The 13,526-nt window shown below is 38.3% G+C and overlaps 1 protein-coding gene and 1 pseudogene across 2 annotated transcripts; both read left to right on the top strand.

The window, feature by feature from the left end:
* Nucleotides 1-333: 333 nt before the first annotated feature.
* On the top strand, nucleotides 334-5,911 carry LOC106446445 (histone-lysine N-methyltransferase, H3 lysine-9 specific SUVH6-like). Of its 2 annotated transcripts, none has more exons than XM_013888176.3 (2): nucleotides 334-565; nucleotides 818-3,373. In XM_013888176.3, exon 2 carries the CDS (start codon nucleotides 880-882, stop codon nucleotides 3,208-3,210), a length of 2,331 nt encoding a protein of 776 aa, XP_013743630.2. In that variant the 5' UTR covers nucleotides 334-565; nucleotides 818-879; the 3' UTR covers nucleotides 3,211-3,373. The 2 variants fall into 2 exon arrangements, with proteins under 2 accessions (XP_013743630.2, XP_022573864.2); XM_022718143.2 differs by lacking the exon at nucleotides 334-565 and adding an exon at nucleotides 5,672-5,911 and having other exon boundaries at nucleotides 620-3,132.
* Nucleotides 5,912-6,414: 503 nt separating this feature from the next.
* LOC106448492 lies at nucleotides 6,415-13,238 on the top strand (annotated as a pseudogene).
* The last annotated feature ends 288 nt before the right edge of the window (nucleotides 13,239-13,526 follow it).

Genomic DNA, 13,526 nt, shown 5'->3' with positions numbered 1-13,526 from the left:
TTATTTTTATAGTTTAAAATTAACAAATATAATATAAGATATATACTTATTTTTATCAAATCTTTATTATTCAAAATCATTAATTGTCATATATACTTTAGCCATATTAGGAAATTCCGTGATCTTATTTAAGGAAATAATAAAGTACATTAATAGTGTATTTATGGTTAGTTTAATAAAAAACTTATTATATATTTAGATGAACCAACCTATTTCTCTAAGGATTCTAAGAATCATTATCGTGATGACACGTGGCTAAAAAAATGTTGTAATGCTTCTCAAATAATATATAGGGGATAGTTTTCCAAATACCATCGAAACGGAACAATAAACTCGACCAAGGTCCCTTCTCCCCATGGCTCAACGCGACGTGACACTGGCCGTGTCGTTCCCTTTCTCCTCAAACGTTAAAACGTTTTTATTTAATTTGTCATAAAATACAAGGAAACAAATCAAATCGCTAATTCTGACTATTATAAACTTCGAATTCGAATTCATCATCATCTTCTTTTTTTTTTTTTTTGAAAAGCGTCATCTTCTTCTTTCGATCTCGCTCTTTCAATCGGTAAGCTTTCCCTCTCTCTTCTCTTGTTGCAAGATACCCAATTCGATCTCTTAATCGATTCCTCACCCTTTGAGAGCGTGTTGTTTCGACAAAGAATCTGGGTTTCGTGTTTCCGCAAGCTTAGAATCTATCAGATTCGATAGATTTTTTTCGCTGCTATGATTCCAAAGTTCGTGAATAGATATTATGTTGATTCAATTGATGTAAAGAGATGAGTTTTTTTGTTTGATGAGGTTTTGTTCATTGTTGTAGAACAAGTCCTGGTGATTTTTGGTTCATAGAGTCTTAGTCCATTGTCTCGTTTAGTGGAGGATATGGTGCATGCAGAGTCATTCAAAGTTAGTTCGTTGAACAATGGTCATGTTCCTGAGGAGAAACTAGGAGGAGACGTTTTGCATAATGTTCGTGTAACCGCCTCTACTAAGATGCTTAAGTTCAAGCGCCGCAAGGTTTTTGCGCATAGAGACTTCCCTCCAGGTTGTGGTACCCCTTCCATGAGGCTTAAGGCGATAATGCCAGAGAATGGGAATGCTGTTGGTGGTGCTGATGATCACCACCCTAGTGTTCCGTCTTCTGAAGCTAACATGAATGTTGCTAATGCTGATGACCCTTGTAAAGAGGAAAGAAAGTTTGAGCAGCGTGATGAGCATCATCCTCGTAACGACATGGAGCTCGTGGTATTTGAATCTCGTGGTGATAAACATGAGCCGGAACCAAAGAAAGAGGAGTCTGGCGAATCGACGGTGTATACAAGTGATCGACATGTTGAGCCTGTGGCGGTTAAGCCGCTGAGGATCTGTTTGCCAGATGGAAATGATAAGAACGTTGTTAAGTCAGTGTCATCAGAACCAAAACGAACTCATGGTGCGGTTAAAAGAAAAGCAACGAAAAGCGTTGCGTTTCATGAACCGTTGAAGGTTCCCAAAAAGATGAATATAGATTACGGTGAAGGGTCTAAGATGAAGAAGAATTTGTATTCGCGCGAGAGAGGAAGAAGTCCAGATAGAGGAGAGCTACCTCGCCAGCCTCGGACATTACAAGTTGGGCTTCCTCCTTCGCGTCCCAGTGGTTCAAGCGGCGGTGGTGATAGCCGGACCAAAGTCAAGGAAACATTACGTCTTTTCTACGGAGCTTGTAGAAAGCTTTTACAAGAGGAAGAAGCTAAGCCTGTGAAACAAAAGAGGTTCAGAGTAGACTGCGAGGCCGCGAAGATTCTCAAGGAGAAAGGGAAGTATCTCAACACAGGAAAACATATAATGGGAGCTGTCCCTGGGATTGAAGTCGGCGACGAGTTTCAGTACAGGATGGAGCTGAACATTCTCGGTATACATAAACCAAGTCAAGGAGGTATTGATTATATGAAGATCGGTGATGAAGTATTCGCAACGAGTATTGTAGCCTCGGGAGGGTACGATGACGAGCTTGACAACACTGATGTCTTGACCTACACGGGTCAAGGCGGAAACGTGATAAAGAACAAGAAAGGAAAGGAAGTACCGATGCCTGAAGACCAGAAGCTTGTAACTGGGAACCTCGCGTTAGCAAACAGTGTGAAGAAGAAGAACCCTGTTCGTGTCATAAGAGGGAACAAGAAGGCGGTTTTGGAGTCGTCAGGCGATAAGAAAGGTAGAAGCTATGTCTACGATGGGTTATACGTTGTGGAGACGTTTTGGCAAGAGACTGGTTCGCACGGGAAGCTTGTGTTTAAGTTTAAGCTTAGGCGCATGCCTGGACAACCCGAGCTCGCGTGGAAAGTGGTGAAGAACACAAAGAAGGCAGAGGAGCGTGTGGGTCTGTGCAGGATCGACATCTCGGAAGGGCATGAGAGGCTTCCCATTTGCGCTGTGAACGAGATCGACGACGAGGAGCCTCCTTCGTTCATCTACACGGTTAAGATGATTTACCCTGACTGGTGCAGACCGATACCTCCGAAGGGATGCCGTTGCACCAGACGCTGTGCAGAAGCAAAGGACTGCGCTTGCGTGGCGAAAAACGGAGGAGAGATACCGTATAACTACGATGGAGCTATAGTCAGTGCAAAGAATCTGATCTACGAGTGTGGCCCGCTTTGTAAATGCCCTGCTTCTTGCTACCTAAGAGTCACGCAGAGAGGGATCAAGTTCCCGCTTGAGATCTTCAAAACCGAGTCAAGAGGATGGGGAGTGAGATCTCTCAGCTCGATCCCTTCAGGTAGCTTCATATGCGAGTACGTTGGTGAGCTTTTAGAGGATAAAGAAGCGGAGAGAAGAACAGGGAACGACGAGTATCTCTTTGACATTGGAAACAGATACGACAACTCTTTAGCTGAAGGGATGTCGAAGCTAATGCCTGAGACGCAGCCGGCCATGGGAGGAGATGATGATGAGATGAGCGGGTTCACCATTGATGCAGCTAAGAAAGGGAACATAGGGAGGTTCATAAACCACTGCTGCTCGCCGAATCTGTACGCGCAGAACGTGTTGTATGATCATGAAGACACGAGGATCCCTCACGTGATGTTCTTCGCAATGGACAATGTACCTCCTCTTCAAGAACTCACGTACCACTACAATTACATTATCGATCAGGTACGTGACTCTAATGGTAATATCAAGAAAAAAACATGCTACTGTGGTTCTTCTGATTGTACCGGTAGGCTTTACTAATCGAACTTGCGTCCCTGTTTATGTCGGATTCTTCTCGTTTTACGTTTAGCTGAAGCGACAGTATATGTTACAGTTAGTGTTTTTATTCAGATCATTGTTGTTTAATGTTACTGAATCAATATTTTATGTTACATTGACTTGAAAAGTTCGAATTTAGATGAAACTAAGTACCTCTTTTTGGTATCAAAGAAACTTGTCAGCTGTAGGTAGGCATGGGCATTTTATTTTGTCTGGACACCCAAACCGAAACCAACCCAGAAAAATATAGGTTTGGTTTGGATCTGGTTTGTGCTTAAGATTGCGGTTCTTGGTTTGGGTCTGGATCCTACCCGAGACCTGGATAATACTCAGAAATATTTTTTATATGTTAGGTATATGCAAGATATTTTTTAAGTTTTGGGATTTTGGTAAAATTTCAGATTTTAGAAATATATTTTGGCTATCCGGATAAAATTTTGGATATTGTTTGGTCTTCGGTTCGGGTTTCAAGTAAAATTTCACGTGTTGTGGAGGTATTTGAATATTTAAAGGGTATTTTTGGGATTTTATGTATTTTTTTTGGGTTTCAGTCCATTCTGATACTTGAGGTCCATTCTGGATATTTCAAATATTTTCTGGTTTTAATTTGAAAAGTAGTTTACACGTTTTAATTATGGACCCAAAGCCGTCTAAGATTCGAAAGAAACCAACCCGAATCTGAACCAAATAATTTTAAGTACCTAAATGCTATGACCCGAAACATCCATATATGGTAGGAACTGACCCAAAGACATTCTATGACCCGAAAGATCCAGATCTGGTAGGAACTGACCCAAAGACTTGTGTTGCGGTCTTGAAATCCATGGTTTAGAGTCTTGCCAAACCTTTCAAACTTGCCATCTAGGAGATACCAGAGACAAATGTTCAATCCAAGGTGAATATCTCAACAACCAGAAAGTCTATTTCAAAGAAACCAACTTTAAAAGTTTAACTCATCAATTCATCATTAGGCTTGGAATTACCAAAAAAAGTTCTATGGACCAAGAAGTTATGGGTTTTACAAACCGGAGGTTTTCTAGTCTGTCCATTTGCGAGTAAAAAAATCTAGAAGTGGATTCAAGCCCAATGAAAGAGAGGTTTAAACCAGAGCCAATAATAGAATTCAAGATGGATCTCTAGCTTTCTAGAAAGCCCAATATAAAAAGAAATGACCACGAAGATATGGAGTTATGAGCAATTTTCCCAAACCGGCCAAACCGAACAGATTTTGGAAATATTGGGTTCAATCATTTACCAGCCAAGAAATTCCGAACATAAGACTTTATGATCAAACCAAGACTACTAGAAAACAAATCCAACCAATCAAGAGTTTTGTCATCATCTTACCATGCACCAGAGACTATAGGATAAAGAAAATCCTTATTTGGAAATTCTTGCAATAGAACTCCAACAGCTCTTTTCCTTTCAGTTGGGGCATGACATCAGCACCTTCCAGACCATAAAGAAGATTCCCATGAAGCTCACTTGTCCTCAACCCGTCCAAATACAAGGAGAACACCATTTACATTCATTTGGTCAAGATTCTCATCATTAAGCCTCCAACTACTAGTTCTCATGGAGCCATCAAAGCCTTTTCATCCAAGACTTATTTAAAATTTATTTGTTTCCTTCGGTCATTTTTAGACTGTTAGAAAGTCCTAAGGTCGAACCTATATAAGCTCAATTTGTTTCTTTTTGTAAAGTACCCTTGAACTTTTATAAATGAAAATCAGTTTTCTTAGTTTTCTCCAGAACTATTGTCTAAGTTCTTAGAATGCCTGTGAAGCAGCTCTAGAGCACCTTGACTTATCAAGGCTCCTTTCCACAGTCTTGTGGCGTCATCAATCCACCATCACTTCCATCCCATTCGTTTTCCTAGCTTGAAAGTAATACACATCCAACAAGCAAAGCACCACTTCGATCATCTTCTGATCTGACTGAGAGTGACACATGTTTAAAGGTCAAATTCCATTCATATCGCCAATCGATCATGGTCAATCTGTTTTGAGCTTCTTAGACCTGAATGGCACAAGCCTTGTTGTAGGTTTAGATGTTGGAGTATCCAGTCAAATTTGGTTTAGATATTTTGGGTGTAAACACTTTTCGCCCATTTGGATATGTTCCAGGTTTGGATATCCATTTGGGGTCTGTTTTTTTTCGGAAAATTTTCTGAGTCATTTGAATTAGTGTTTTAAAAATTGGAGTAAACTACATTTGAAACATCTTCAACTCATTGCTGTTTTTATCTTTATAATAATATTTATCTTGATTTTGGACTAAGGAAGCTTTCTTATTAAAGAAGTGAGATTTTTGTGTTACCCATAAACCATATTGCAGCAACTAAGAACAGAACTGATGTAAAAATCAACGCTGTTTTTCTCCAACTGTTGATATGATCTTGCGTATAACAAGAATGTAACATTTTGGTTTTGCTTTCTTCCAGGATTGGAGATGAGAAGGAAGAATGGTTGTTTACTACCTGAACTACACCGAAAAGAGGCGAAGATGGAACATTGCCAATTATGTGAATTTCTACAGTGGAGATAGCCATTGATAATGGTCTGAAACTTGGTTCCACGCTATGCAAACACACATAATTCACAGGAGCCTGAAGAAGAAAGAAAGATAAAGCTCTTCTTGATGAGTGATAGGAAGAGTATATTGTTTCAAAGATCACATATCAGCAGGAGAAACTAAAGGATGAAGGTGAGAGTTGAGGAGTTTAGAGGTGCAGGCCCAACAACAGTGCCCATGACAAATACTCCGACACCACCTAGACCTGTAGATGGTGTTGCTGGAAATGGAGAAGGAGCTTTTGATGATGACAAGACGTTTGATCCATCTGTTGAGGTCAGTACTAACCACAAAAAATCATTGGTTTGAGTGAAGACAACTTAGCATGCAATGAAAGCATTGAAGCATCTGTCTCTTTGAGATCAGTTTTCTCTCGGTTTCCTGGAAAGTTACTTTGAATTTTCCGGGAATAAATAATTTGTTTTTCACTTGATTGTAACTTAAAAAAGAAAAAGAAAAAGAAAAAGACATGTTAATCTTTGTGTACTAATTTGATTGGTCTCTCTGTCTGTTGTGGTCACTCTGTTTTGCTTGGCTCACAAGTTTAAAACAACTGTTATAAAATATCAGCTGATGATTACCATGGTACTCTGCTTGTATATACTTTTGTCATGGTTTTCTTTTCTTATATTATAGCCATGTTCTGTTTTCAAGCTCCATTTATTTTCTTCTAAATCCTTATATATACCTAGTATTATATGTAACCGTGGTTGTTTATCGTAAATGAGCCTGGAAAAGCTTATAACATTAGAAGACTAGAAGCTTGATACATGCAGATTTCTCGATCTGGCAATGAGTTCTGTTTGTGGTGGTCTGGTCACTCTGTTTTGTCTGGCTCAAGGTCGGAACAACTGTTACAAATAATATATCGTTTGGTAGTTACCATTTTCAGCAAATAAATATATTCTCATAATTACCTCCAAATAAATGGGCTTTCTGAGCTATATATATTTAAGCTTCTCTGCAGTTTTGCGCCTCCAAAATAACTTACCCTAGGGTACTAGTGCACGATGGGGAGGAGAGATCGCAGCTGCGGAGGTGGTGGTCTTGGCGGAGGAATTAATGGGAGAGTTTTGAGTCAAGCTATGGATTCGTGCGGGAAGGATTTATCCACGGCGGAGGAAATCGTCGACGACCTCCGTTCCAGGCACGGTACTTATGAGAGGCGGACTCGTCAAGTACTTCTCCGCAGCGTCAGACGTGTCCTTAATGCCCGAAAAAACAACAACAAGCGTACGAAAGACGACAACAAAGGCGATGATGGTGGTAAGATGAAGAAACAGAAACGTGTTGATGTGAAAGAAGAAGAGAAGTTGCAGCTAGCTGAACAAACATCACATGTCAAGAAGAGAAAAACCAAGGAGAAGTCAGTTTCTTCTTCTTCTTCCTCGTCTGATATCTCTGAGACTTGGGAGGACGAGAAGCCGAGTCCAAGGTTTGATTTGATCAATGAAAGCCCCTCCGCCAAGAAACCAATTGTTGTGGAGAAGAATGTCGAATTTGAGACTGTTTCCAACAAAACCAAGATGACCACAATGGGTGGGCTGCTGGAAAATGATGAAGCTAGAGTTTCTCCTCCTCCTCCTCCTCCCTTGAGTGGAACTAATAATAATAAAGGAGGTCGACCTACTTTTAAAGACTTTGGTGGGATTAAAAAAGTGTTGGATCAGTTAGAGTTTGATATTCTCTTCCCTCTTTTCAATCCTCTAGCGTTTGAGACGACTGGAGTTAAGCCGCCACGCGGGTTTCTATTCCACGGACCACCTGGCTGTGGAAAGACTCGGCTGGCCAATGCCATAGCCAACGAAGCTAGTGTTCCCTTTTACCATATCTCAGCCACGGAAGTCGTCTCCGGTGTTCCTGGTGATTCTGAAGAGAACATCAGAGAGCTCTTCTCTAAAGCACACAGGACCGCGCCTTCTATCATCTTTATCGATAAGATTGACGCCATTGGATCCAAGAGAGAGAAGCAGCAAAGGGAGATGGAGAAGCGGATCGTAACACAGCTATTGACTTGTATGGATGGTCCTCATCAGCAGGGAGATGATGAAAATGGTGGATACGTTGTTGTCATTGGAGCTACTAATAGGCCTGACGCTCTTGATCCTGCTCTGAGAAGGCCCGGGCGGTTTGACCGTGAGATTGCTCTAACCGTTCCTGACGAAGACGCCAGGGCTGAGATACTCTCTGTTGTATCTAAAAGACTTAGACTCGAAGGCTCCTTCAACATGAAAGGAATCGCTCGCTTAACGCCCGGGTTCGTTGGAGCTGATTTGGAAGGTTTAGCTAACATGGCTGGCAGTCTTTGCATCAAGAGAGTTATGAATTCAAGATAATCGCAACTGTCCGGCTGCCAGGATGATGATAGGTCTTGGCTGAGGCAGCCCTGGTCAGAAGAAGATTTGGAGATTCTCTTTGTGAGAATGTCTGATTTTGAGGAAGCCTTGAAGTTAGTCAAGGGATCTTTAACTCGAGAAGGTTTCTCCACCGTGCCTGATGTCACATGGGGTGATGTTGGTGGACTTGACCATCTACGGAGTGAACTCAACGATTACATAGTCAGCCCTATCAAAAATCCAGATATTTATAAAAAATTTGTGGCCAAGCTAGAGACAGGTTTCTTGCTCTATGGACCGCCGGGTTGCGGAAAGACTTTGGTTGCAAAGGCAGTTGCGAACGAGGCAGGAGCTAATTTCATACACATCAAGGGTCCGGAACTTCTAAATAAATACGTTGGTGAAAGCGAGCTTGCTATGCGGACCTTGTTGGAACTATTTTTTGAACATTATGAATAATGTATTCATATGTCAAAAAAGAAGTTTTATTTGAATGAGAAATGGAGGTCTAATGTGTGTGATTTGAAAAACTTGTATAAAGTAGCAAATACACACATTGGATATTTGAAATTGGATTTGGGTTTTTTGATTTGTTAGTTGGACTTCATGTTCATTGACTTAATCTTATAAACCAAATATATGTTGATCTTTTATATTGATAAAATATAAAAAAAAATCCATTTTAAAGTATATTATTTTGTTTGAATTGGTCAAAACAATAATAATTTTATTCTTTAATTTCTTGGTCAAAATGTGGAATAAATTCACATAATAATGACAAGAATTAAAAACTCCATTAGTGTACTATGGAGGTTTCATTTTTGTGTTGAAAAATGAAACTTGTGCTTCTCATTATATTTCTATATAAAGGCTTGTGAGCCATTTAGAAAATACACACATTCATACAATCAAGAAACATTTCTCCCACTCAGAATAGTTATGCTAGTATTTTTTTTTTTTGAGTCTGAGAGTACATCACAGAAATAGGTTCGATAGATTCTGTTTTTCGGTGATGGTAAACAGAAACAATGCTGCAGTTGTATCTTGGGAATCTGAGCGCCATAAAACCGTCACACTACGGGGCGTTTAAAGATTTAAGGAAAGAGATTATCTATCTCGACTCTGCAATTCTTCTTTATTTTTATATTTTGGTATTGAAACTTTAGTTTATGTTCTTATTAGTCTTTACAAATATCAGTTGTCCTATGGTAGTAAAATAAGGTTCCTACAGACCTTGTTTCAGCGCGCCCGGACAAGCTCACCATGTGTACTCTTCTTTGATGAGGTTTGTGTTTTTTCACTTATTTCTATTCTAGTCTCTGGCTAAAAAACTCAAACGTGAAGATTTTTGAAACTAAACAAGAGCTAAATATTGTCTGTTAAATTATTTAAGGTGGATGCTTTGACAACAAGTCGTGGTAGAGAAGGTGGTTCGGTTAATGGAGGAGGTCTTTTGAACCAGGTAATTGAAATAAAAGGCTTATATTGAATGCTGCAAACCCTTAAAAAATCTTAAGTAGGCTTTGATTCTTTGATGATGGTCCACACAGTTTCTTACTGAACTGGACGGTGGAGAGAGACATAATGTATATGTAATCGGAGCTACGAACAGGCTCGATGTGATTGATTCTGCATTCTTGAGACCGGGTAGGTTTGGGAATCTTGTGTACGTACCCCTCCCTAACGCGGATGAGCGTGTTTCAATCCTAAAATCTATTGCAAAGAAGAGACCCATAGATCCTAGTGTTGATCTTGATGCCATTGCAAAGATGAACTGTCAACGTTTCAGCGGAGCTGATCTCGCTAACCTGGTAATCTTTGTCGTTAGTGTTTTTCTTTTTTTGAATCATAAGACTACGTACTTACTACTCCCATGTTCTGTAATGTGTGGTATGATTCTCATGGTTGGTTTGAATTTGATGAAAATGGAAGATGGACAAAGCTATACACGTGGCAGTGAAGGAGAAGTTGGAGTCCAGGGAATCATCGTCTGAAGATGGCGATATGGATTTAAGTGATTGCACCATCAGGATGACTCATTTCGAGCAAGCCTTGTCCTTAGTCACACCATCTGTGAGCAAACAGGTAATAATGCTCTTCTTCTCTCTCTGTTTTCAATCACTTTGAGAGGCTGAAAAATTCAACCAGTGTCTCTCGTTTAAGTGTAAACTGAATCTCGTTTTTTGAGCTTGTGCAGCAAATAAAACACTACGAGAGACAAAGGAAGCTACAAAAAAAGAGGAGACTACTGAAGAAGCTACAAAAAAAAAATAAGACTATTGAAGAAGCTACAATTACACCCAAAAAATAAAGAAGCTATAAAGAAGCACCGGAAGAAACAACATGGATCAAATCAACGTAGGAGCATCAACTTTGAACCCTCGAGTGATCAACAAAAAAAAAAAGAGTAAACTCTATTAAGTTATAAATGTTCGCAAAAATCCCGTTTTCCCGAGGGAAATCCCATATGTTTTTCTTTCTGCCATCTTGAGAGACATTTGATCATAGAATCATTAAGTTTTGTGTGTTAACAAGTGTTGTTATGAGTTTCCAATAAGTGTTGTTATGACATTTGATCTTCAAATTTGGTTTGCATTTCTAAATTTTGGATATGTTATGAGTTTGAATATCATTTGGGTTTTGATATTTTTTGGAAATTTTCATGGCATTCAAGTTAATGTTTTAATAATTAGCTTAATAAGCCTTTAAAACATCTCTAACTCATTATTATTTTTATCTGTGTATTAGTATTATAATCAATTTCACTTCAAATCATTATTATTTTATTTTCCATAATGGAGATTGCTATTTGTGATTCTATATTTCAAGAAAAAGTAACAATTTTATTTTATTTTTATATTTAAGGCAATATTATTATAACAAAATATATCGAAGAAACTCTATTTTTATTATACAGATTCTCTATTTTTTAAATAGCAGAATACATTAAAAAGTTATAGCATTAAATAATATAAATTGACTGATTATATACTTAAATCTAAGACCAACCAAGAATACTAAGAGTAACTCCAAAGGTAGAAGAAAAGATAGTATCTTACAAACTAAAGTAAGGAAAAGTTGAAGAGAGAGAGGACTGGGTATTTATTTGACGTTCTTTTATAATCGGTCCTAATACTAGCATTCCAAAATTCATGCTTTTAATAGCTGTGACTTTTTCGAAAAAGAAAAAATTAATTGCAAAAGAAAATTAAACTAAAAATAATAATATAAAAAAGGTAAGGATCCGTGGTTGGGGTTTTCCCCGTTGAGGTTGGTCTAATATCTTAGATGCATTCATAATAGCTCCTCAACCATCAATCAATTTCTCTTTCCGACCTGTACATTTCGAATAACGCAACCATCAATCAAATTCTCTTTCCAAACTGCACAAATTTCGCCTAGACAGTAATTTGATTACAACTAAAATATTTTTTCTTTTTAGTTGGTTTATAACGCAGTATCTAATCATCTATTTTTTTTTGTAAACAAGTATCTAATCATCTGTTTACCATGAGTTCTCTATAAAACGTCTAATTTTCATTTAATATTAAACATTAGTTTTTCAGATCTATTTGGATATATTTACCCAAAATATTCATCAAGTACTTCTAAATCACTTTTTTTAACTTCTAAATCACTTAAATAGTTTACAGGAAAAAAAGACTATGTATGATTCAGCTTGTCGAATATATAACAGAAAATAAAGCATTTGTAGAATATCGATCAGATGATATGTCGAGAAATGATTTTTGTCGCTTTTATTGAGCATGATCTCCCTTATTCATTTGTTGAATATAGAAGGGTTAGGGAAGCTTTTCAGTTTGCAAACCCGAGAATCGAGTTTTGGTGTTGGAACACTGTTAACTGTGACATATTCTAAATCTTAATGTCCAAGATGGATTAGCTGTGATAAGTGAGGCCTTGGAGAAAATCAGAGACATTGTTAAATTTGTCAAGGTTACAGATAAAGGCTATTGTTTCAAGGCTGCATGGAGACTGTTGGGATTGTTAAGAAAGAGTGTTTAGTTTTGGATGTTATTACGCAGTGGAACTCAACCTTTCTGATGTTGTCTAGGGCTCCTTACTTCAAAGAGGCGTTTAGGAATCTTGCGGAAATTGAGACAAGTTACCAGAGTCTACCTACAGAGTTAGAATGGTTAATAGCTGAGATGATTTGTGGTTTGTTACAGCTGTTTGATCAGATGACAAAGCTCATTTCCGGCTCTTCTTACCCTATAGCGAATATGTACTTTATAGAGGTATGAAAAATTCAAAGTTGGTTGGGATCAAACGAGTTCCATGACCATGAACATGAAGTGATTAGTGAAATGGTGGCTTCCATGAGGTTGAAGTTCGATAAGTACTAGGAAAAGTACAGTGATATTCTAGCCATTGCAGCAGTATTTGATCCTAGGTTAAATTTTAAGGTGTTGGAGTAATGCTGCCACAGTTTAGATCCAGCAAGTTGTAAATCCAAAATGGATCACATACGCAAAAAGATGATGAAGCTGTATAAAGTTTACAAGAAGAAGAATACTAGTGCACAGAGTTCACAAAAAGCCAAATCAGATAATCTACTAGCTGGTTACGGTGTAAGTTATTTTAAAGCAATGCTTTGGTTGTGTATTTCTTAATCAATCAACTAATAATCTCTTTCTTTGCAGGGCTTCTATGTGTTCTTCTCTCAACAAGTAGTGACCTGAAAATCTGCTTTGGATGTGTATTTAAGTGAACCGGTGCTGGATATGGTAGCATTTAAAAGCTTAGATGTCATCAAGTATTAGAATGACAATTCAAGCCGGTTTAAGGAGCTATCTCGAATGGCCTGCAATGTCCCAATAACAACTGTGTCGCCTGAGTCATCTTTTAGTGTGGGAAGTCGGGTTTTTAGCAAGTACATGAGACTCATTCTTCCATCAAATGTTCAAGCTTTGATATGTGCTAGAAACTGTCTTCGTGGTTTAGAAGTGATTGGTGAGTTTGTTGAATTTATAATCGAGTTTTTGATATGTGAAACTATTGAGTAACTTCTCTTGTTTGGTAGGTGGATGCGTTTTGGATGAGGAAGATAAGGAAGATGGCTCCGATGAGGAAGCATAAGAAAGTGGAAGGAAGAAGACCCGACTCAATTAAAAGTATAATCACTTAGAATTTATGCTAGTGTTACTTCTTGGTTTATGTGGACGAAGAAGAAACTAATGATGGGTTTAATATCATTAGGAGAAACTGAATGATGGGCTTAGTATCATTAGGAAAAACGGCTATGTTATGTGCTTTAATGTCATATAAACGCGTTCTTCATATGTTATTCTCTATAATCTTATTGTTTGTGATTTGAATCATTTTGAAGTTCTACTTGGGTTTCTGTTAAGTGTTTCCGTACCCTAT

This window comes from Brassica napus, chromosome A4, assembly GCF_020379485.1.
Source record: "Brassica napus cultivar Da-Ae chromosome A4, Da-Ae, whole genome shotgun sequence".
NCBI lineage: Eukaryota > Viridiplantae > Streptophyta > Magnoliopsida > Brassicales > Brassicaceae > Brassica > Brassica napus.
This window is presented reverse-complemented; position numbering and strand designations above follow the sequence as displayed.